General features: G+C 41.7%; 1 protein-coding gene across 1 annotated transcript in view; it reads left to right on the top strand.

Moving 5' to 3' along the window:
* Positions 1–8,886: 8,886 nt before the first annotated feature.
* Positions 8,887–22,953, top strand: part of CEP350 (centrosomal protein 350) — a 104,237-nt gene continuing 90,170 nt past the window's right edge. The window contains exons 1-2 of the mRNA XM_075003319.1: positions 8,887–9,076; positions 19,484–19,569. Of these exons, the coding sequence (XP_074859420.1) occupies positions 19,497–19,569 (73 nt within the window). The 5' untranslated portion in view covers positions 8,887–9,076; positions 19,484–19,496. The remainder of the gene's footprint in view (positions 9,077–19,483; positions 19,570–22,953) is intronic.

Raw genomic sequence — 22,953 nt, 5'->3', positions numbered from 1 at the left:
ACTAGGGACTCTGAATTGGAAGTGCTTTGCATTGTAAATGATTTTTAACCTAGCCAGCTGTCCTTTTCCTGTCCGCTAGACAGATGGTTTGCCTTCAGGCTGGAAACAAGGGGTTGTTACCTGCTTTTAATGGAGGAGGCATGTGTCATTGCAATCAGTTTTTCAAGACTGAGGGGAGAATGTTGCACTGTCTGCTCTCCCACTTTGCAGGCTGTGCTTCAAATTCCTGTCTCTCTTTTTTAATAATTGGTATTGTAGAAGTAATTCACAAGTGATTTCTTACCTGTCCAGAATTACCAGGCAGACCCAGCGCTAGGAAACAGAATAACACTTGGCATTTATCGGGCATGTCACTGGTGGATATCAACACCTTTTACAAGCGTTAGTTCATTAACCTTCACTCCACCAAGCAGTTAAACTTTCTTCTTCTGTGTGTATATGTGATGCCGGTGAAATGTCAGTGACAGCACAGACCCAAGCAGTGCACGTTTGTCTACACTAAAAGGGCTGAGAGCCATTGTGAGCCTGGGGCAAAATGGGAGGGAGGACATAGCTGTGCCCCCGGGCAGGGGGAGGGCGGCAGGACAGTCACCCTTAGCGCCACCAACAAAACCCACATCCTGATTGGCAGGCCTGTTCTACTTTGTTCTGAGATAGGCCAACCATGCTTTGGAGAAAATGCCTCTACATAGCTTAGTCTCCATGACTATCCTTGTCCTCTTTGAGACTGCATCTAGGAGACCATTGAGAGCTGCATCAGGAATAATAAACTTGTCCAACAGCAGCTCAGAGAGCTGCGAGGAGTAATCTTATGATTGTAACCAGCACAGAGCAACCTCCAGCTTGGGACTTACTTGGAGCTGAAAGGCTCCATGTTCCTCTACCAATTACTTAAGCCATTCAGTTCCCTCATAAGGGAGCTGATTTTGACAGGCTAAGTGTTCAGAAGAACAGTGTTTTGTTTTTTTTAATGTATCTGAAAAGGTAAAATAAGACTCTGTATAGTACACAGCTCTTTCATACTCCTTCCTGGAGATGGAATGGAATAGCCAAAGTTCTCTGGCTGCTGGGAGAAAGCCACATCACATGTTGGGTGTATGTAAAATGGAATGTATTTCCAGATGTAGATGGGGCACTTTTCAGAGGATGGGGAAATAAATTTAAGAGAGGAAAGGTGGAATCTGGCCCAAATTTGAAGGAAATGTATGTTTTTTACAGATAGCCTGGGCCAATAAATGAAGGAGGGTCTGTGTGTTATGCTGTTAAGCACAGGCCTTGTACTCCCTTTCATGGTTTGATTTCTGTGTTTAATGAGCGCTGCTGGGACTGTTTACCACCTTATCAGTCAAGTGAAGTGAGGGCTTTTTCATGGTGGCTGCAGGCCATTGTCGTCTTCAGGCTTTCCTTTCCATTACAATATCACTCCTGCTATTGGAAGTCTTTTCCAAGCACTTCACAGCATCTTGGGCCTAGAGCAACGTCCTTCCTGGAAGGTGAAGCTGAGCTGGCCCTATCCACCACAGAGCAGTGAGTTTACCCTTGGAAATGGCAAATGAGTGTGCTTATAGCAGCTGGAGCAAGGAATCGTGTAAAATCAGCTTGTGGCTGATTGCAATCAAAAGGCTGCATGGTGTTCTCCAGGCATATGCTGGAATGGCGTGTTTTAAGCTTTGGGTGGAATCACTGAGTGGAGACTGGGGCATCATCTTTAATACTTGCATGTGCAAAGGAAAGCAAGCAGAACTAATTGAAGTAGCATAAAGTGCTGTATAAATGCTACAGCTATTATTAGCAGCCAGGGTCCAGCAGTCATGAAGAAAAGAAATTTTAGCATGAGTCAGTTATATCAGGGCAATTATAGAGTAGACATAAGGGGAACGTAGTTACGTAGGGCAATCAGGGCAACTAACTTGTTTTGAATGGTGTTGAACAAACCCCCCATAGTAAGAATCTGCAGTTTCAAATGTAGACCTACCCAGTGACAGGACTGAAGATCAATGGCTTTCCATATCTAAAATGTGGTATTATTGATAAAAGTACTAGGAGAGGAAAAGATTATAGCATTGTGAGAATAAGTAGTAAAAGCTCAGGTCAGTCCTTGGTGCCTAAGGCTATGTCTATGCAGCAGCGTTATTTGAAAATAATCCATTCTGGAAAAGCTATTAGGAAAGAGCTTATTTTGAAATAATACAGCTGCACACAAGAATGCATTCTGAAATAGCACCCAGCTGTTCCAAAAAAAAAAGCATGTCTGGATGCAACTGCAGATTTTGAAATAGTGCCATTGGATGCCATTATGGTTTATTTCAAAATATCCCTATTCTGTGTCTTAACTGCACCTTTGCTGAGATAGGTGTTATTCTGAATTTTATTAACCTCATTGCAGGAAGAATAACTTGCTTGCGAACTAGCATGTACTTAGTGTAGATGCTTGCAAAGTTATTTCAGAATAACCACTGTAAATAACTTTGCTCTGTAGACATAGCTTAGGGATGCAATGCATGTAATACTGCCATAGTAAGTTGTTCAGGGTAGTACATCAACAGAAGAGGAGACACTGACTCATCTCTGTTTCTCTTTCCACCATTTCATCTGTAGTTAGCTACCGCTTCCAGTTCCCCATTACTGAGCTTCTTGACCTGGGACCTTCCCTGAATTCCTTTCTTCCTCTGTAAGGACAGTTCAAACCATCCCCTTTCTCTGAGCAGATGGGTTGGAGCTGTATCCCATTGGTGATGGTTTCTGCCCTCCTGATCTTGTCTCCTTGCACTGGTAACCCCATCCAGCCAATAGGGGCTCTGTAGCAGTTCCTGCTATCCCACCTGTGAACCCTGAGTTTGAGAATACAGATCTCCCCTTCAGCAATGTATGACATCACAAGTACCTGAAACAATGCATAACCAATCAATATGCTTTGTCTTTCACATTCTGCTCTGACTGAGTCCTCAGTGATGTTCTCTGTCCTTACGCTGGGCAAGGAAGAATCTCGTACTCGGTTGGCAGGTTAGTAAAAAGGCTTTTTTTTTTTTCCCCTCCCGTCCCCCAATCCCTCTTACAAATAAAAGTGTATATCCAGGAATGTGGAATCCTTACTTTGTAACTTTGTCTTGATAGGCAGCTGTTTGGGTTGATTCTCATTTTGATACACAAGGGCAAGTGTGCAAACATGTAGGCTGGGTCTACACTAGAAAGTTTTTGTTGACAGAAGGGGGCTTCTGTACAGAGGACTGTCGACAGCAATGCAGTGTAGGCACTTCTGTCGACAGAGAGGGCTTCCCTGTCGACAGATGCTTCTAGGGTGTGTCTACAGGGGCACAAATCTTCGAAATGGCCATATTTTGAAAATTATTATTGAGGCGCTGAATTAAATATTCAGCAGCACCTCATTAGCATTAGGATGCTTCCAGCTGTGACGCTTTCGAAAGCGCATGGCTTGACACAGCTACATGGGGGTCCTTTTCGAAAGGACCCTGCACCTTTCGCAAAGGACCCCCGTGTAGCTACACTGAGCCACGCACTTTCGAAAGCGGTGCTTTCGAAGCACCGTGGCTGGAAGCATCCTAATGCTAATGAGGTGCTGAATATTCATTTCAGTGCCTAATTAGTAATCTTTGAAATGGCCACTTCAAAGATTTGTGCCTGTGTTGACATAGCCATACAGAGATACAAATGTCATAAAGAGCAAATACCTTTCTTTTTTATACATTATTGTACACCATCTGGGATATACTTAGTTGGCAGTGTATTACATACAGAAAGGAAAGCTTGCTCTTGGTGCTGTGTGCTGTACACGTGTGTGTGCTCATGTAATCAGAAATTTTGTACCACAGTGTATAGATGACTGGGAAACTGTTGCTTGGTGATCAGTGTTTGCAATGTATAAAACAAGTGGGAAGCAAATATCTAAATACGCAACAGTACAGTTGTTAGTATTTGTCTTATGATACCAGATCTCATGCAGGAAATGATTGTCAATTCTTTACATACCTTCTCCAATTAATCTTTTAATGTGCTAATATAAGTATTACATGTCTCTTCCTGCAACTGTTTCTGCACCATTTCATGATTGCCTGGTGTCCTGTTTTTACTGCTGAGTTTTGTTTGGCAGCTGCCTTTATAACTGAATGACTGAACAACCCCCACTCTGTGTTCAACAGGTGGAGATAAGCCTTGGAGGGATTTTGGAAAGAGTTTAAGGAGACATGTCAGTCAAAGAACAGGGGCAAAAAAAAAAAAAATATTGGGTCTTCTTTCAGGCATAATAGCCAGCTGCCGCTTTCTATTTTTAGAAGGGATGTGCAAGGGTTCTATGGAGTTGAAAACTTTCCACAGCCTTGGTGTTAAAGCTGCAATAGTCAGCACAGCATAAAACGAGATAGTGCTTTATGTTTAGTTCTCTCCCCATCACTGCTGTCTGGCACTTGGGCTGCACTGGTGCAAAAGGTTGCTGCGTGGTTCTGTTACCAATTCATCAAAGCTATATGGGAAGTGAGGGCATTTGTTTCTTCCTCTTATCCAGGTAAAGGATTTACTTTGTCTCTAGAAGTCGAACAATTTTAGCAAATTTAATTGAAAGAGCTTAATTTTCACAAGAGAATTTATATTTCCTTAATTTTTCCTCAGGTGCTGTGCTGTCTTACATTATTTTTTTTACATGAAAGCAAATTGTGGAAGCTTTGCATTCTTTGCATTTGATTTTAGATTATGTGTAAGTTATAATTGAAATCCATTATTACGTAGAAAAGTCCTGATATTCTGGGAATAATATAGAAGCCAAGTCTGTTGGGATGGGGGAAGAGGAAACTGTGCTTTTTAGTTGTATAGAATTGAGTGAAAATAGAGGAAACAAATTAATGACTTTCATATGTAATGTAAATTTTAACGCATCTCATTTTTCTGGAGGATAAGAGGAAAGAGCAGGGAAGTAAACTAACTGCTTATAACTAAAATCAGAGATACTATGTTCAAAACCAATTTAAGCAGGTAATGTATTACAGAAGGTGATGAATAGGTGAAGTAATCTGCTAGTCAGGTACTAGTAAACAAAAGATTGAAGCAAACACTAGGTGACTATTGGAATATAATAGCGTTAGCAGGTCTTGGTCCATGCACTTCGGTAATACAAATAGGTCAGTCTGGTGCTTGGGCTGCCTCCTTTTCTCAGGAGTCAGGAGGGAAGTAAATCACTGATCATGTCGCTTTACCCCCAATAGAGATACGTTTTGTCTTTGTTGGCAGGATTTTTTTTCCTCTTCTGGCAAAACATGTGTTTAAATGTTATACGTATTTAGGCAAAAACATATCTGGCAAAACAATTTTAAATCATGTAAAATTTTAAAGATAAGAGATGTCAGTTGTGAATATTTCTCATACCCTGAGGCCCATCCTATCCACTCACAGAGAGGGTCACTTAGAAAGTATAGCACAGTACCGTATGTATCAGAGGTCAGCTGCATAAGAGTGGGATTGCGTGCTTTGGATTTGTATACTCTGAGACCTTACTGTATGCAATTGTGTATTTAAAGACTATGATATGGCATATACAGGAGGGAGCAGAATTGAAGCTGAATGGGCAACATTTAATTCTGATTCTTTCAAAGCACTGAGTGCTTCGCTTTGCTAGCTTAGTGTTCCTTTAACATAATGTTGAGGGCCTTTTGCATGTCATGGGAGAGGCAGGGCTGGTGTCACTGCTTGTCCAACATGTTTTATTATAGGACCTTAGATTCCAGTTGCTTATAATTTTGCCAAATATCATGCTGGCTGTTTGTAATGGTCTGAATTTGCTTGGAAAATCCTAGCCAAAATGTTTCAGTTGCACCTCAGAATGAGACTAGGGAAAAACATGTTTTGCCCATGTGCAAATATTCAGGTGAACTCTTAAATATAACCCACTTAAAAGAACCCTGAAAAGATTGGGGGTGGCATAACTATAATTAATTCTGAAAACGAAGGAAGCTTAACAGAGCAGAAACCTTTGGACTCTTGCAGCTTGACACATCAGGACCAAGGAATAAAAATACCTATTGCAGTTACACATGAGGTTATACTGAATATACTTTTAGAAAGTCCTCCTGTATTTTCTTTTCAGTTCTATTACTTTATTTTGCATTTTGTGCCTCTGTGTTGATCAAAGAATCTATTTGAAATGAGAAGATCTTGTTTTGCAAATTAGATGACATTTCTTTAAGTAGCAGGATGGAACTGGGTAAAGCTATAGGTAGAAAACATGAAGTAAACTAGACATGCACCCATGTTCATGTACCTATATAAGTGGCTCTTTAGAGATAGTACTGTAATTTTTTTCTCCAATGCCTTTCCTGCTTGAGTGTTTAGAAGAAAGGGATTCCTTCTATAATACTTTTGCTGTGTTACCATAGCTCAGGGAGCTGGACTAGATATCCTCTTGAGATCCCTTCCATCACTATTAGTTCTCTGATTCTATAGTTGCATGACCTCACATACTGTTTTTAAAATGCAATCCTCTTTTGATAAAATACCTATGAGTAGGGGGAGAAAAATCATGCAATGCACAGGAGTACTAGAGGTATCATAAAAATGATATCCTAAACTTTTTTCCATTCCCTGCCTTTTAAAGAAACTTTATTAAAAGAGTGAAAATGTGAATTATTACAATGAAAACTGAAATGAAGTTGCTTGTTTGTGACATCTTTTTTCCTTTTGCATTAACTTTAAATTTTTTGAATTCTTTAAAAAAAGTGTAAATATTGTATTGTACTAGTAATGTTGTAAAATTTCCTGCGGTCATTTATCCATGTTCTGGAAAGCGGTCATTTTTAATTTATTTTTTTTAAATCAGTGTGGGTTTTTTTAAGTAAATACAAAATTTGGAAGAATGATTCCCTCTTCTGAAGTAATGAGGCAGGATCAAAGATCCTGGAACCCCTGGTTTATTAACCTTGTCATTTATTCAGGCAGCAGAAATAGATGATGACTTTCAGGAAAGCTGCTGTCTGTATAGCATTTAGATGGGCCATTATAAATCACATTGTTCTTTCTCTGTCCTAGTCACTTATATAAAATAAAGCTGGTCAAAAACTAGAAGTAAAAAGATAAACTAAATTAAGTATATTTCTGTCCAGGAAGTTTCGAACAAGAGTAATTATTCAAAGTCTGTTGAAACGGAAAATCTCACAATACCTCTTGCTTTTTTAAATTTTTAATTTTTAAAAAAAAGTGATTTGGTTTTCTTTGGATTTTTGCCACTAAAAAGGGGAAGGGAGGTATAAAACCATGGGCAATGATCCCACATATTTTGCTGTCAGTTTTTTAAAAAGAAAAAAAATCATAGTAGGTGGAAAAAAGGTTTAGCGTACTTGATCTAAGTATTTTTCTTAATTGAAAAAGTGAGGATCAGTATACTGCGGAAGTAGCCCCTTAAGATTTGGGTAAGAGCAGGCCTGTTAGCTCTGATGCCATTTGAGTTGCACAGGGGATGAGCTGCTGCCCTACACACCAGTGCTGGCTGTATTTCAGTGGTGCTGTAGCCCAGATTCATTCATGGATGATAGGGTCCTGCTAAATTCATGGCTGTGAAAAAAGCATCCGGGACTGTGTACTGTAACCTATATAGCATACAGTAAAAAGACAAAGGACCAGAGGCCATGCAGGAAATGCTGGATTCTTGGGTCCAAAAGAGTGTGAGCGGAGGGGAAGGTTTGCAGAGTTGTAGGGCTCAGTGGCTGGTGAACAGCAGCTGCCACTCTGAAGGAAGTGCCCTGTTAGCACCACCGTAGAAGTTAAGAGTACTGTGGACCTCCCCTAACTAGGGTACACATCTCATAGAGCTGGAAGGGACCTCAGAAGGTCATTGAGTCCAGTCCCCTGCCAAGCACCATCCCTGACATAGTAAAAAAAAAAAACAAAAACAAAACCTACTTACTGAAGAACCCTAAATGCCCCCCTCAAGGATTAGGCTCACAACCCTGGGTTTAGCAGGCCAACATTCAAACCATAAGCTATTGAAGGTCACTTACCTTTCCTCCCTGTGGGTCTGGACCCCTACACTTACAACTGAAGAATTTTCTACATCCTGTGACTGACCAAAATAGGCCTTGAATCTGGTACTACCCTAGTCTTGGATTTTAAGGGAAGTTGAGCTTACATTACTTGTCTGGAACTGAACAATGCAGCAGGAAATGTAGCACTTTAAAGATGAATAAAATGATTTATTTGGTGATGAGCTTTCGTGGGACAGACCCACTTCTTCAGATCAATTGATTGGTCTTTAAAGTGCTACATTTCTGCTGCTTTGTTTTGTTGGAGTACAGACTAACACAGCTACTTCTCTGCTACCTGTCTGTAACTGGACTTGAATCACTTCTCCAACTCTGCCTTGTTCCAGATCACTGGATCCAGCGAAACATAAACGTCTGAAGAAGAAAAAAAAAACAAAACCCATTCCAGGATTAAGCTCCACCCCATCGTCACTTCTGTCGTCTATGTACCAATCTAGGCAATGCAATGGTTGTCCTCCAGTCTCCCTCTGCCCCAGCTCTGCATCCTTACAAAAGGCAGGAGCAATAGTTGGTTCCACCTGGTGTGGGTGGTTCTGTTCAAACTGCTGCCACTCCTGGAACACGTTTTTTGGGAGACCCTTCCTTCCCTGCCCAGCTAATTTTCCCACCGCAGAGGAGCCCTGGCTCGTATCCGATCTAAAACTGAGGTCTCCGTTCCCTGTGCATTATGGTCCAGCTGAGGCGGCCTCGGGCATGCAGGAAGTTGCGCCACACTCAACATGGCGGAAACAGCGGCCGGGACAGGAATGCTTGGGCGTGCAGCCATGTTGGGAAGGTCGGAGATCAGGTAGTTCTCGCGAGGCTTGGCCGGCTGTTCCCGCCCTGCCACCGCCCCGTGTCAGTCGTTGGCCGGTAATGGCGACCGGCTAGCTCCGCTGAGGTGATTGCGAGCCCGGGCCGGGCCCACGGTGGGACGTAGCTGGCCGGGCCGAAGTAAAGCGAAGAGCTGCCGCTGACTCCAGCGGGCCCTGTAGAGCCCTCAGGATGCGCTGGGAGCTGCCCCCGTGGCGGGAGGAGGCGGCGGCGGCGGCTCTCAGGTGAGGAGCCCGTAGGGAAACAGAGCGGCTGGCCGCGGCCTGGCCTGCGCCCTGCTGTCGCCGCCTCAGAGCCAGGACTGCGCTGGGGGCGAGCGGAGCCTGGCCGGGCTCCGTCCCCAGCAGGGCCGTGACTTACCCCCAGCGCTGCCAGACCCCCTGCACCCGCCCCCGGGTCTCCATAGCGCTGGGCAGCGAAGCGCCCCGCTCCGGCCCGCGCTCTCGCTCGCCGCTGCGAGAGACCTTCCCGGCGAGTACCGCCGCCTCACGGCCCCGCAAGGGCACGGCGTTCGTCTCTCCCCAGCCCGCTTCCCTTTCTGCTCCCCACGCGCGGGTATGGCCGTGGGGAGAGGAGCGCTGGGGCGGTGCAGCCCTTTAACTAGGGTTACCGTCCAATAAAGAGGGCGTGTGTCGATCAGTATCTACCAACTCATGTGGCAGTAATGTGCCATCTATAGCAGGTGAATGCAGCGTGAGCTGATAAACACAAGAAGCCCTGTTTCAGAGGGGCAGCCCAGTTAGTCTGTATCTTCAGAAACAAGAAGTCCTGTGGCACCTTTGTAGACTAACAAATATTTTGGAGTGTAAACTTTCGTGGGCGAAGACCTGCTTCGTCAGAAGCGGGTCTTTGCCCACAAAAGTGTAGGCTCCAAAACATCTGTTAGTCTATAAGGTGCCATGGGGCTTCTTGTTTTTTGGAGATGCAGACTAACATGGCTGCTCCTCTGATACCTGAGTTGGTAGATACTGATACAGATCTACTCCCTCTCAGGGATGTCCTCTTTTTTTGAAAGGCCAAATGTGACTTATTTACCCAAACTCTTGTATTTCGGGCAGAGTATAGGTCATCTACAAGTCGTCTCCACTTCACTCTGTCTTGGGACAAAACTTCTAGCTGACTCCAGGAGTGCCCCAGTTGTTGTCCTTCAGTCTCAGTGGATCTTCATGTTGTTTGAGTTCTTCATTTTTTGCTTTTTCCGTGCGGGTTTCATTTGAGAACTTGACGGACGATGCTGGATGGTTTTCTCAGAGTGTGGCCCCGGTAACCCTAATTAAATGCATCCCTTTTCCCTGTGTTACCAGCAGGCTTGTAAGCCTGGCTTTAAAATTCCAAATGTAAATTAAGTGGCTGAGTCAGCTGGTGGTATGACTTTCATAGCCTTGTCTTCAAAAGCATAGGTATATTTCAGATGTATATAATCTGTGTGTACGCCTTAAGTAGCGCTTGCTCATAACACAGCAAGCAATTTACAAATTTTGGTTAAGCTACTTGTTTGTGGGCTGATCTGTATGCAGATTTTGTAGGGGTATGACTGTCATTTTGGGTTGTGATGCTTTTTTAAAAAAAAAGTAATATATTTATATTAGTATAGCCATGGATGCCATTAAATTAGTACAGCCAACGGTTAAGTTATAATGGTACAGGTAGAACTTCTCTGGTCTGTCAGTGTTTGTGAATCATGGATGTTGCTGGACCAGAGAGCCCCAGAGGTAAAGGTTGCCAGCATCTGGGGGCAGAGGGGGACCAGCAGCCCATGGGCCTGGCAGGCTTGGAGCAGAACCAGTCTGGCAGGGCTAGCAGCCTGTGGGGCAGGCAGCAGGGAGCCTGGGCTGGTAGACTTCAGCCCCCTAGGGTAGCCAAGAGGCCTGGCCTCCAGTAGTCTGGCAAACTCCTTTATCTGGGATGTGTCAGGTCTCCACAATGCCAGACCAGGGAGGTCCAACCTGTATATCTCACTTCCTTTTCTGTATGGGACTGACTAAGTTGTTGTGGCATAACAGCTGCCTCCACAGTTGTTAGGAGAATGATCCTACTTTAACGACACTGGTGCTGTTAAAATAGATAAACTTTCTTGCATAGACAAGCTCTGCAGTGCCTGCAAATGTAGGTGCTTTACTTCAAAGTGTGATTAAACACATGCAGGTCTGCATCTGGACTGGTCAATTTTACTTTCTGGTTTTCTTGCAGTTTGTACCACATTGCATCACACACATCTGAAAAATAGCCAAAAATGTTGTTGTTAAGCAAAAGGTCTAGATAATCCAGGATAGATCTGCCTTAAGAGTCCCGGAATGTACTGGTGCAACCACATTTGTAAGGTACACTCTGTGTGGATTCAGCAAAATGGTTCTGTCAAACTATGCTGATGTGTGGATGCACTAAGAATAAGTGAGACAATGAGCCACTTCATACAATTTTTGTCCCTAAACCAGCTTCATTAGTAAAATCATATAGTTAAAGATGCGTGCACACTAACACTGTAAACTTTTTTGAGCATATAGGGATGCTATTAATAGCAAAGATGTATCATGTTTTTAAGACAATTTAAATTTGTTTTAAGAATTTACAAGAACATTAATTTCTCACAGGCCCAGGAGAATTTTACTCACATCAATATACTGTTGATTTTAATGCTACTGTTCTTGGATAAGATGAAACTGGTGTTAGGCACATGTCCTTTAAACATCCAAATAATAGCAGTTGAAAGTCAGTAGGTCTAGTAGTGTATCTAAAGTTCATTTTTATGTACATTTTTATACTTATATAACCATGCTGTTAAGAGATGTGACTGCTTTACCAAAAAGAGCTAACAGCTATTGTTAGTATAAGCCCTAATGGGGCACAGTTACACTAGTACAGCTTATATTGGTTGAACTGACATAAATCATACTGGTATAACAGTGACCATGGTGGAAGGCTTTTGCCACTTAACTGTATAAATATAACCATACTGACAAAACTCTCCGAATGTGGACAAGACATTGGGCACATGCTTAAGTGTTTTGCTGGACTGGCATTCAAACAAATGAAGTTGTTCATGGCGTAAGTGTTTGCAAGATGTATAGGTGTTACAGAGCAGAAGTATTTAATTTTGATGAGTTCTGTCTAGTGTGATTTCAGTGGACCTAGTTAAGCGAGTAAAATTACTCACTGGCACAGGTTTGCAGAATCAGGTATTTGCTTGAAAGACTTGTATGAAGAACTACAAACAAAATTGGAAGCAAGTTCATTTAACTATACCAGGTCATTTGAAATTGATTAACAACAGAGGGTGAAATCCTGATCCCATCTGAGTTAAAGGCGAAATACCATTGACTCCAGTGGCCCCGAGATTTCAACCAAAGGGCTGTAAAATATAAAAAATAAACAAATGACAAACATTGAATTTTTTCTTCATTAGTTTTCAGTTATGTTGATATTATATGTTACATGTAGTAATAATAGGTAAAGGTCAATCAGAGGTGTGATTCCTTTTTTCAGTTGACATTCCTGTTAGAGATACAGCCAACTTTCACGAATGAAAATCCAGCAAATGTCAAAGTTCCTGATGAGCGGAGGAAGATGATTTGTAATGCCAGGAATTGTACAGTCACATCTTTTGAGGATTTCTAGGTTCTTTTTTGCTGTAGACAAAAGCTGAGGTGCAAACACTAGCTTAAAAAATGCTATAGCAGGAGATGCTGACGATAAAGATGGTGCAACACAAGAGGAAAACATGTTTTCCAAGTTGTATTATTTTGATCTGTGTACATGACAGCCTAAGTTCATTGTATTAAAATCATTCCTCTGCTTTAGTATTTTTGGGGACAGCTTCTGCTATATTGTGACTGAAAATAGTGTTCAACACTTTCCTTTTTTGAACAGCTGTTCTTATTGATTTTATTGCATTAATATAGTTGTATTTTTGGGAGAAGGAAAAGTGTTAACTCAATATCTGTCCATTATTAAACAGTGTTAAACCAGCTTATGGTGTGCAGAGACTTCAGCCTGCTTATTACCGTAGTACAAACACCATTAAAAATCCTTATAACATATTTTTTATTAAATATACAAAAAAGAAGGGAAATCAGTTTTTGAAATGTAAGATGTAAGAATGGCCATACTGGGTCAGAATAAAGTTACCCTGTTCTCAGACAGTGGTGAGTGCCGGGTACCCCAGAGAGAATGAACAGAACAGGTAATCAAGGGATCCCCATTCCCAGCTTCTGGTAAAGAGAAGCTAGGGACACCATCCCTGCCTGTCCTGGCTAAGAGCCACCGATGGACCTATCCTCCCAACTTATCTTGTTGTTTTTTGAACCTTATTTGAAGATGGAGGCTGTTTGTACTTAATGCTGTTTTGTGCGCTGTCCTTTTCTAAATCATTGTCCGTGCCAATAAATATTAGAGTTCAGTTTATACTCTCATGGGTGGTAAGCTTAAAAATAGGTGTACTAGCTGTGTTGTGGTTTGCAGGCATATGGATGCCATGCCGTGCGATGTTTATATTTCTGCCTACCTGTCTTAATCTTGCTGAGGAGGTAGTTTGTTGAGACTCGCTTTTGTAGTATTGGGTTCTCTGCCTGCATTACATGAGTTGAAGCAATAGAAAGATGTCGTGATGTCTGTTTCCGTGGACTGAAAGAAAATGAAGTGTGCATCAACAAAATTGTAAATGGGCTTTGAAAGCCTTTTAATGTTTTTCGTGCCCTTATGGTCAAATGGAAAATGATGCAGTATTGTCTTTCTGAAAGCGTAGACTGCTCTAGTATTCCTGATCCCCTCACTTTTCTCAAACAGGAACAGTATGGGATTAACACAACTGGCTATTTGCATTGCTGTTCAGAACTCTGTGCAGAAATGAAACTGACCAGTATCATAGACAATAGAACCTCAGTTATGAACAATGTTCCCTCTAATTTTTCTCATCCACATGCAGAGTGAATTTTGCTTTGTGCACCAATATGGAGGTGATATGTGACACATCACCAATATATTGATGCACAAAACACAGTTAATGTACTGGGGGTGAGGATGAGGGTTTGGTGTATGGGAAGGGGCTCAGGACTGGGTTAAAGGTGCAAAGTGTGTGAGCTCTGATTGGGGATGCAGGCTCTGGGGATGAGAGGTTGAGGACTTGGCCAGTGGGTTGGGATGTGGGCTCAGGGCTGGGGCAGAGGGTTGGTTGTAGGGGGTCAATTCTCTGGCTGGGGCAGAGGGGCACAGGTTCTGGGATGGGGCCAAGGGTAAGGGTGCGGGAGTATGTGGTGGGGCCACAGCAGGGAGAGAGGACTCCTAGTTCTCTCTCCCTGCATCAGGGAGGGGAGAGATGCCTCTCCATGCCAAGAAAGCTCTGGGGGCTGGGGCTGCAGGGTAGGCTCCCCTCCCCGGCAACCGAATTCCCCAGGTATATTCTCTGAGTGCCTGTGCAACAGTAAATAGGCTACTGCATGGCTACACAGTTTACAAGGAATTTAAGTTACAAATACCTTAGGTACGGAGGTTGTTCATGACTCTGAATGTTATGGTCATTCTTTCAAAAGTTTACAACTGAATGTTGACTTGATATACCTTTGAAACTTTGCTATGCAGAAAAAAGTGCTGCATCTAACCATGTTAATTGAAATGAAACAAGCATGGAAATAGTTTCCTTACCTTGTCAAATCTTTTTTAAACTTTGCTCATCTGTCTGTACTGTGCCATATATTTCCGTTTTGTGTGTATATCTTTGCTACTCCCTGGTTGCATGTTTCCAGTTCCAAATGAGGTGTGTTCTATCCTGTGAGTTCATAATTCTCATGATCTTACTGTAACTGAATACCGTAGCAGAGGCAGGCAGTGGAGTTATTCACAAAGCAGAGTAGGGCAGAGCATACTGTGTCTGTGTTTTTAGAAGCTAGGAGCTGGGGAAAAGTTGAATAGCGATTGGGAGGTTGAGCTAGAAAACCTTTATATAGTAGATCCCTGACTTATGTGGAGGTTGCATTCTTGCACAACCCCGCGTAAGTCAAGTTTTGCATAACTTGGAGGAGCCAGGAAGTGTCTCCTATGAGTGGTAGGCAGCCGAGAACCCCTGTCAGTGGCGAGAGTGAGGCTGCCACTCCTGACAGGAGTGGTTTCCCTGCTCCCCTCAGTGGCAGCAGCTGTTCCTGTCAGTGGCAGCAGCTGAAAGTCAGACTCTTGGCTACCACCACTGACAGGAGTGAGGAAACTGACCAGTGCAGTAGCTGCTGCGCTGCTCAGTTTCACGGCTCCCCTGAGTGGCAGGCAGCCCAGAGCCAGGCGCCAGCTCCCTGCTGCACAGAGTTGCATTAACCTGAGATTTGTGCAACTTGAGTGTGCATATCTCAGGAGTCTACTGTACACACTTCTGTTGTGGCAGTGTTCTTAACCAGTTGTGATGGTTTGTAGTTGAAGACCTCCAGAAGTCATAGATATTTAAGATAGCATCAAATGTATGATTTTACAGTTTCATTATCTTGGATTGCCTTGGTTCAGCTCAGTCCACTTGACTTTTTGCTCTGGATGCAAGTTGCAAGCAACAACTTTGAATATTTTTTAACATTTCTCTTAAAAGCCTTGAGAACATACAGTGTTCAGCGTTACACTGTATTGTTGCAGAACAATGAAATGTAGAACATGAGATGTTTTGGAGTCTATACAGCACTTACTGCCTTTGGGTCCTGGTCCATAACAAAAGCTCATCGGTGCTATAATTATACAGATAAAAAGTTTGTATAACTATTAGACTATTATTATTTTACCTCATCCCTATACTAAGAAAAGGTCCATTGGCTGGAAGTAATTTTTGGCCGTACCTATTAGCTGGTAGGTTCCAGTAGGTTTTTATTTGGGCTAGCATCTTGGGAGGTTTCCTGTATTTCCATAATTGATGCCATGGAAGGATGGAAGGCTCTTTTCATAAGCACTTGCTTTCCAGTTGTCTAATATAGTAGTTTTCAGTTATTTCATGCTTCTCCATCACTGCAGGAGATTTCTGACATAAGGAGACACTGTGCCTTTACAGCCTAAATCACTTGATACAGCAAGCAGGTGTTCGACATGACTGGTTTCCTCAGTCTCCATTCCGGAAGCAGGATTGTGGAAATTAGCTTGCCTGATTCTTGTGACTCTTGATGTTCAGTTTAGAAATTCTGCCCTGTCATGCACTAATGGTGTGTGTTTCCTCTTCTACCTTTCTCCTTTCCAGCACTTAGCTAGTTATGTCTGCTTTAAACGTTCTGTAAAGCAAGTGGGGTCCAAAGCTCTGGACCACTAGACCAGCTTGAGGAGCTGTTACTTTCTTAAACTTTTGGGATCATTGAGACATTCTGTATAAGTTGCATGGAGTGTCATTGTAGCCATGTATGTCCCAGAATATAAGAGAGACAAGGTAGGTAAAGTAAAAAATTTTTATTGGACCAACTTCTATTCGTGACAGAGGCAAGCCTTCGACCCACTCAAGGCTCTTATTTGCATCTGGTAAAGGTTCCCCAAGTGTCATAGCTAAGTGCAAGGTAAAACTCGTTGTTTAACGTACATAGCAATAACATATTCCAATAGCCCATTTAAGGTAGTATGGTCTGTCAATATCTCTGCAGTCGTAGAACAAAGAGAGGGGATTGATGGGTTGCAGATTCTTAGGTATGTCTGTTCAGTTTTTAGTGTTTAGCAAAGTTATGCATTTAAGCACCAAGGTTGTGTGTTTTTTCGAAGTTTTGTGCAGGTTTCCTTTGGGAATGAGAATTGACAGGTCAGACAGATTGATCACTTTACGAAAAGTGTTCACCATGGGTACTGGGAAACTGATAAAAGACAGACACCCTGTATGAGTTTATTCAAGAGCATGGTGATTGTCTGGTTTCACCCACATACCTATTTAGGCATTTAGTGTACCACACATTGTGACAGCTATGCGTGGTTACTCATGTGTCTCAAGTGGTATCGGTCAAACTTGGAGATCTGAGGGTCCAGGTTTCAAATTTTCCTGTTGACTCTTGGATATTCTTGTAGTGATACATGGTAGATTTACTATACGCAGAAGATACTGGAGCTGACAAAGTAGCTTAAATTAGAAGGTTTTGATTTCATGGGGCAGCATCCACCTTTTATGGAAAGAAGGGCCTTGTATAGTTTGGGGGGAACCTTCATCTTAACCATAGAGGAAGACCTCTATGTTTGTAACAGTGGACTTGGGGAAGTGAGGGAGAAAGAACCTCTCATTCAGAACTGCTAAGTTCCACAAGAGGAGGAGAATGTTGGTGTCTGGGTAAGGATAGCAGGTGGACAGCTAGTTTTCTCATCCCAGCCCTTTCATCTTGCTGTTCATCAATGGCTGACCTTTGATGTCATGACCTACCTACTGAAAAATTTGTCAAGGATTGACTTCAGGAAGGGCACAAAGAAAGCTCCTATAACTTCATAAATCTTGGTTACATTTTTACATTCATCTTCTAATTTTGCCTTTTTACCCTCCATAACAGCAATTCCTCGAGAACTTGTGGTAGCTGTGAAGCTAGGATATATTCTAAGTTCATGAGTTTTGAGGAGGGGAGAAAGGGGCTGATAATGGGAGTTCTTATTAACTGTGTAGGTTTCTTTTTAGGATTTTTAGAGCATAGTCCTCATAAAAATCACTTCATTTCCTTGTACAACTCTTGTTTCAAAGCTCTTTCCTTTTAAATACTGCCACTGTCACACTAATTTTGCCTTTTAAAGAAAAAAATTCATGTATTATATAACCACTTTTTGCATAACTTGCTTTTTTCCTAAGAGTTCATTAGTCCATACTGTTGAGTTGCTTTTTCATTCTTTTTGAGGTAACAGTAACCAGTGGTAGTGACGGAATTCTGATGTGTTCCTTAACTTCAGAATGTAAATGATAGAATTCAGTGGAAGTTTTATCATTGATTTCACTGAGAGGAAGACTGGGGACATGGTCTGTTTTCTGCTACTAGTGTTCTGCTCTGCCATCTTGCGTACCTCTACAGAATGTAGAGCATGGGTGTCCAACCTTTTTGGCTTGCCTGGGCCGCATTGAGTGAAGAGGAATTGTCTTGGGCCACATATAAAATATATAATATAGTTAATGTATATAAATCCCATAATAATGTTAAAAGTTTACGATCTTGTGGGGCCACATTACTAGCTGTCCAGGGCCACGGGTTGGACACGCCTGATGTAGAGTCTTTCTTCAAACTGGAGTAACTTTCTCGCAGAAAGTACTTATTTATATATCTCTTCTCAAACTGCTATTTAAAAATTTGTTTGCTCTGCTCTGTAGAAGTGGTCCATATTGGGAAGGAGGGTCCACTTCACACCACAGAGACAGGAAGGGCGATTTCAGGTACTGACATAATCATATATCGGTAAGGTAGCTATGTTAGTCTGAATCTTCGAGAACAAGAAGTCCTGTGGCATCTTATAGACTAGCAGATATTTTGGAGCTTAAGCTTTCGTGGGCAAAGACCCGCTTCGTCAGATCAGTTCTGATGAAGTGGGTCTTTGCCCATGACAGTTTAGGCTCCAAAATATCTTAGTCTATAAGGTGCCACAGGACTTCTTCTTGTTCTCTACCAGAGTCATAGAACACTAGAACTGGAAGGGACCTTGAGAGGTCATTGAGTCCAGTCCCCCTAATAATAATGTGGGCTATGTAAATCTGTAGATTGGACCTCTGTCCTGCAGCCAGGGACCTGAGGAATTTCTGGGGCCTGCAGTCTCAGGTAATCTAGAATGGCAGGATGATTTCAGGTCATGGAAGTTTAAATACAATTCTTATTTCTTTAACCTTCAAAGTAAGTTGCTCTGTTGACTTAAATATTTTTGTTTTTATCCTACCCAAAGCTATTTCGGGACAAAAAGGCAGTCCAGTAGCGCTTTAAAGACTAACAAAATAATTTATTAGGTGATGAGCTTTCGTGGGACAGATCCACTTCTTCAGACCATAACCATAAGTGGATCTGTGCCATGAAAGCTCATCACCTAATAAATTATTTTGTTAGTCTTTAAAGTGCTACTGGACTGCCTTTTTGTTTTGATAGCCATGTTAGTCTATATTCTGTTTCTCTGTTACTATTTTAAGGACAGATTCTGACTATGTTTAGAGGCGGTATTAGGAGCTGTCTAACAAACTGTTTTTCGTGTTTTTCTTGCCTTTAAATCATGTCATCTCTGTGGAGTTTTAAGAATATGTCACTAAATAGTGAGTCATCTTACACTCTTTAAAAAAATAAGACAATATTTTGTATTGTCATGCTTCTAGATCTCAATCAGATGTCAGACTTTTATTTCTTTTGAAGGGTAAGGCGGCACATAATGTGTAATTTGTTACTTTTATTCATCCATTGGCAGGGCCACACATTTTCACAGCTTTTCAAAATTCTCTAAGGATGACCCTTGTTTGTCCTTTGTAAGCATTCTTATTTATCGTATCTCTATTGTCATTAGTAGTTCACTTGTTCTTTTTAAAGAAAATTACAAGCTGCTTTTTTTTTTTTTTTGTCAGTCACTGTTGGCTCTCTGATCCAACTGGTGATGTGAATAGTGTCAATATGTAATTTGAATGTAAAACATCTTCATTTCGTAGTGATCAAGATAGCATGCATTCTTATTTTGTATACTGTGGTTCTTAATGTTTCTGTTTATAGGTAAACTGAAAGGATGTGGAGCAACACATCAAAGGAGGTGCCTTTACAAAACCCAAGACACGCTGAGAAGAGGTGTTCCATCAGAGGTATGGATTTGCTTTGTTGTATCAGTTCACTTTAGAAGCAGCTCTATCCTAGATTGTGTAATATTTTGTATTGTATTTTGTAGATATATTTTTTTCTTAGTGGGATCAGAGATTAAAAACATCTTCTGTAATTTGCTTTTTATGGATTGGCATTTCCCAGACAGTGATCCAGATCCTTGCTTTCAGATGCTTTTCTGAGAATGTTCAGGCTCTTAATTGTAAACTTTGTCCAGAAAAGACACAACATTAAGTTAAAAATAGTTACACTAGTATTTTTGAACAAAGAGCAGTCAAGTAGCACTTTAAAGACTAGCAAAATAGTTTATTAGGTGAGCTTTCGTGGGACGGACCCACTTCTTCAGACCATAGCCAGACCAGAACAGACTCAATATTTAAGACGCAGAGAACCAAAAACAGTAAGCAAGGAGGACAAATCAGAAAAAGATAATCAAGGTGAGCAAATCAGAGAGTGGAGGGCTGGGGGGGAAGGTCAAGAATTAGATTGAGCCAAGTATGCAGACGAGCCCCTATAAGAACATAAGAACATAAGAACATAAGAATGGCCATACTGGGTCAGACCAAAGGTCCATCAAGCCCAGCATCCCATCTGCCGACGGTGGCCAATGCCAGGCGCCCCAGAGAAGGAGAACAGAAGACAAGTGATTTATCTCCTGCCATCCATCTCCTGCCCTTGTTATGAAGGCTAGGGCACCATACTTTATCCCTGGCTAATAGCCATTTATGGACCTGACCTGCAAAAATTTATCAAGCTCTTTTTTAAACCCTAATAGAGTCCTGGCCTTCACAGCCGCCTCGGGCAAGGAGTTCCACAGGTTGACTGTGCGCTGTGTGAAGAAAAATTTCCTTTTATTAGTTTTGAACCCACTACCCATCAATTTCATTTGGTGTCCCCTAGTTCTTGTATTATGGGAAAAGGTAAATAATTTTTCTATATTCACTTTCTCCACACCATTCATGATTTTATATACCTCTATCATATCGCCCCTCAATCGCCTCTTTTCCAAACTGAAAAGTCCCAGTCTCTCTAGCCTCTCCCCATATGGGACCCTTTCCAAGCCCCTAATCATCTTAGTCGCCCTTTTCTGAACCTTTTCTAATGCCAATATATCTTTTTTGAGGTGAGGAGACCACATCTGCACGCAGTACTCGAGATGTGGGCGTACCATAGTTTTATATAGGGGAAGTATGATATCTTTTGTCTTATTATCGATCCCTTTTTTAATAATTCCTAACATCCTATTTGCCTTACTAACTGCCGCTGCACACTGCGTGGATGTCTTCAGAGAACTATCCACTATAACTCCAAGATCCCTTTCCTGATCTGTCGTAGCTAAATTTGACCCCATCATGTAGTACGTGTAATTTGGGTTATTTTTTCCAACATGCATTACCTTACACTTACCCACATTAAATTTCATTTGCCATTTTGCTGCCCAATCACTCAGTTTGCTGAGATCTTTTTGTAGTTCTTCACAATCCCTTTTGGTTTTGACTGTCCTGAACAACTTGGTGTCATCTGCAAACTTTGCCACCTCACTGCTTACCTCATTTTCCAGATCATTGATGAACAAGTTGAACAGGATCGGTCCCAGGACTGAGCCCTGGGGAACACCACTAGTTACCCCCCTCCATTGTGAAAATTTACCATTTATTCCCACCCTTTGTTTTCTGTCTTTTAACCAATTCCCGATCCATGAAAGGACCTTTCCTCCTATCCCATGACCACCTAATTTACATAAAAGCCTTTGGTGTGGGACCGTGTCAAAGGCTTTCTGGAAGTCTAGGTATATTATGTCCACTGGGTGCCCCTTGTCCGCATGTTTATTAACCCCTTCAAAGAATTCTAATAGATTAGACAGACACGACTTCCCTCTGCAGAAACCATGCTGACTTTTGCCCAACAATTCGTGCTCTTCTATGTGCCTTGCAATTTTACTCTTTACTAGTGTTTCTACTAATTTGCCTGGTACTGATGTTAAACTTATCGGTCTATAATTGCCAGGATCTCCTCTAGAGCCTTTTTTAAATATTGGTGTTATATTGGCCGTCTTCCAGTCATTTGGTACCAAAGTGGATTTAAAGGATAGGTTACAAACCACTGTTAATAACTCCGCAATTTCACATTTGAGTTCTTTCAGAACCCTTGGGTGAATGCCATCTGGTCCTGGAGACTTGTTACTATTCAGCTTATCAATTAATTCCAAAACCTCCTCTAATGTCACTTCAATCTGAGTGAGTTCCTCAGATTTGTCGCCTAAAAAGGCTGGCTCAGATTTAGGAACCTCTGTAACATCTTCAGCCGTGAAGACTGAAGCAAAGAAATCATTTAATCGCTCCGCAATGGCACTGTCTTCCTTGATCGCTCCTTTTATATCTTTATCATCCAAGGGCCCCACTGCTTTTTTAGCAGGCTTCCTGCTTCTAATGTATTTAAAAAACATTTTACTATTGTTTTTTGAATTTTTGGCTAGCTGTTCCTCAAACTCTTTTTTGGCTTTTCTTACTACATTATGACAGTTAATTTGGGAGTGTTTATGTTCCTTTCTATTTTCCTCACTAGGATTTGACTTCCACTTTTTAAAAGCTGCCCTTTTCTCTCTCACTGCCTTTTTAACATGGCTGTTTAGCCATGGTGGTTCTTTGTTAGGTCTCTTACTGTGTTTTTTTATTTGGGGTATACATTTAAGTTGGGCCTCTAGTATGGTGTCTTTAAACAGTTTCCATGCAGCTTCCAGGGATTTTAGTTTAATTACTCTACCTTTTAGTTTCTGTTTAACTAGCTTCCTCATTTTAGTGTAATTCCCCTTTTTGAAATTAAATGCCAGAGTGTTTGACCGCTGCGGTGTTCTTCCTAACACAGGAATATTAAAAGTTATTATATTGTGGTCACTATTTCCAAGCGGTCCAGTAACAGTTACCTCTTGGACCAGATCCTGCGTTCCAGTCAAGACTAGATCGAGAATCGACTCTCCCCTTGTGGGTTCCTGTACTAGCTGCTCCAAGAAGCAGTCATTTAAGGCATCAAGAAATTTAATCTCTGAATCCCGTCCTGAGGTGACATGCACCCAATCAATATGGGGATAATTGAAATCTCCTATTATTACTGTGTTTTTTATTTTGATAGCCTCTCTAATCTCCCTCATCATTTCAGCATCACTATCACTGTCCTGGTTAGGTGGTCGGTAATATATTCCTAATGCCATATTCATATTAGAGGAATGAATTGTTATCCATAATGATTCTATGGAACATTTTGATTCCTTTAGGATTTTTACTTCATTTGATTCTATATTATCCTTCACATATAGTACCACTCCGCCACCCGCATGACCTGTTCTGTCTTTCCGATATAATTTATATCCC

Source organism: Carettochelys insculpta, chromosome 9, assembly GCF_033958435.1.
Source record: "Carettochelys insculpta isolate YL-2023 chromosome 9, ASM3395843v1, whole genome shotgun sequence".
NCBI lineage: Eukaryota > Metazoa > Chordata > Testudines > Carettochelyidae > Carettochelys > Carettochelys insculpta.
Note: the sequence above shows the minus strand (reverse complement) of the source record. Positions and strands in the feature narration are given on the sequence as shown.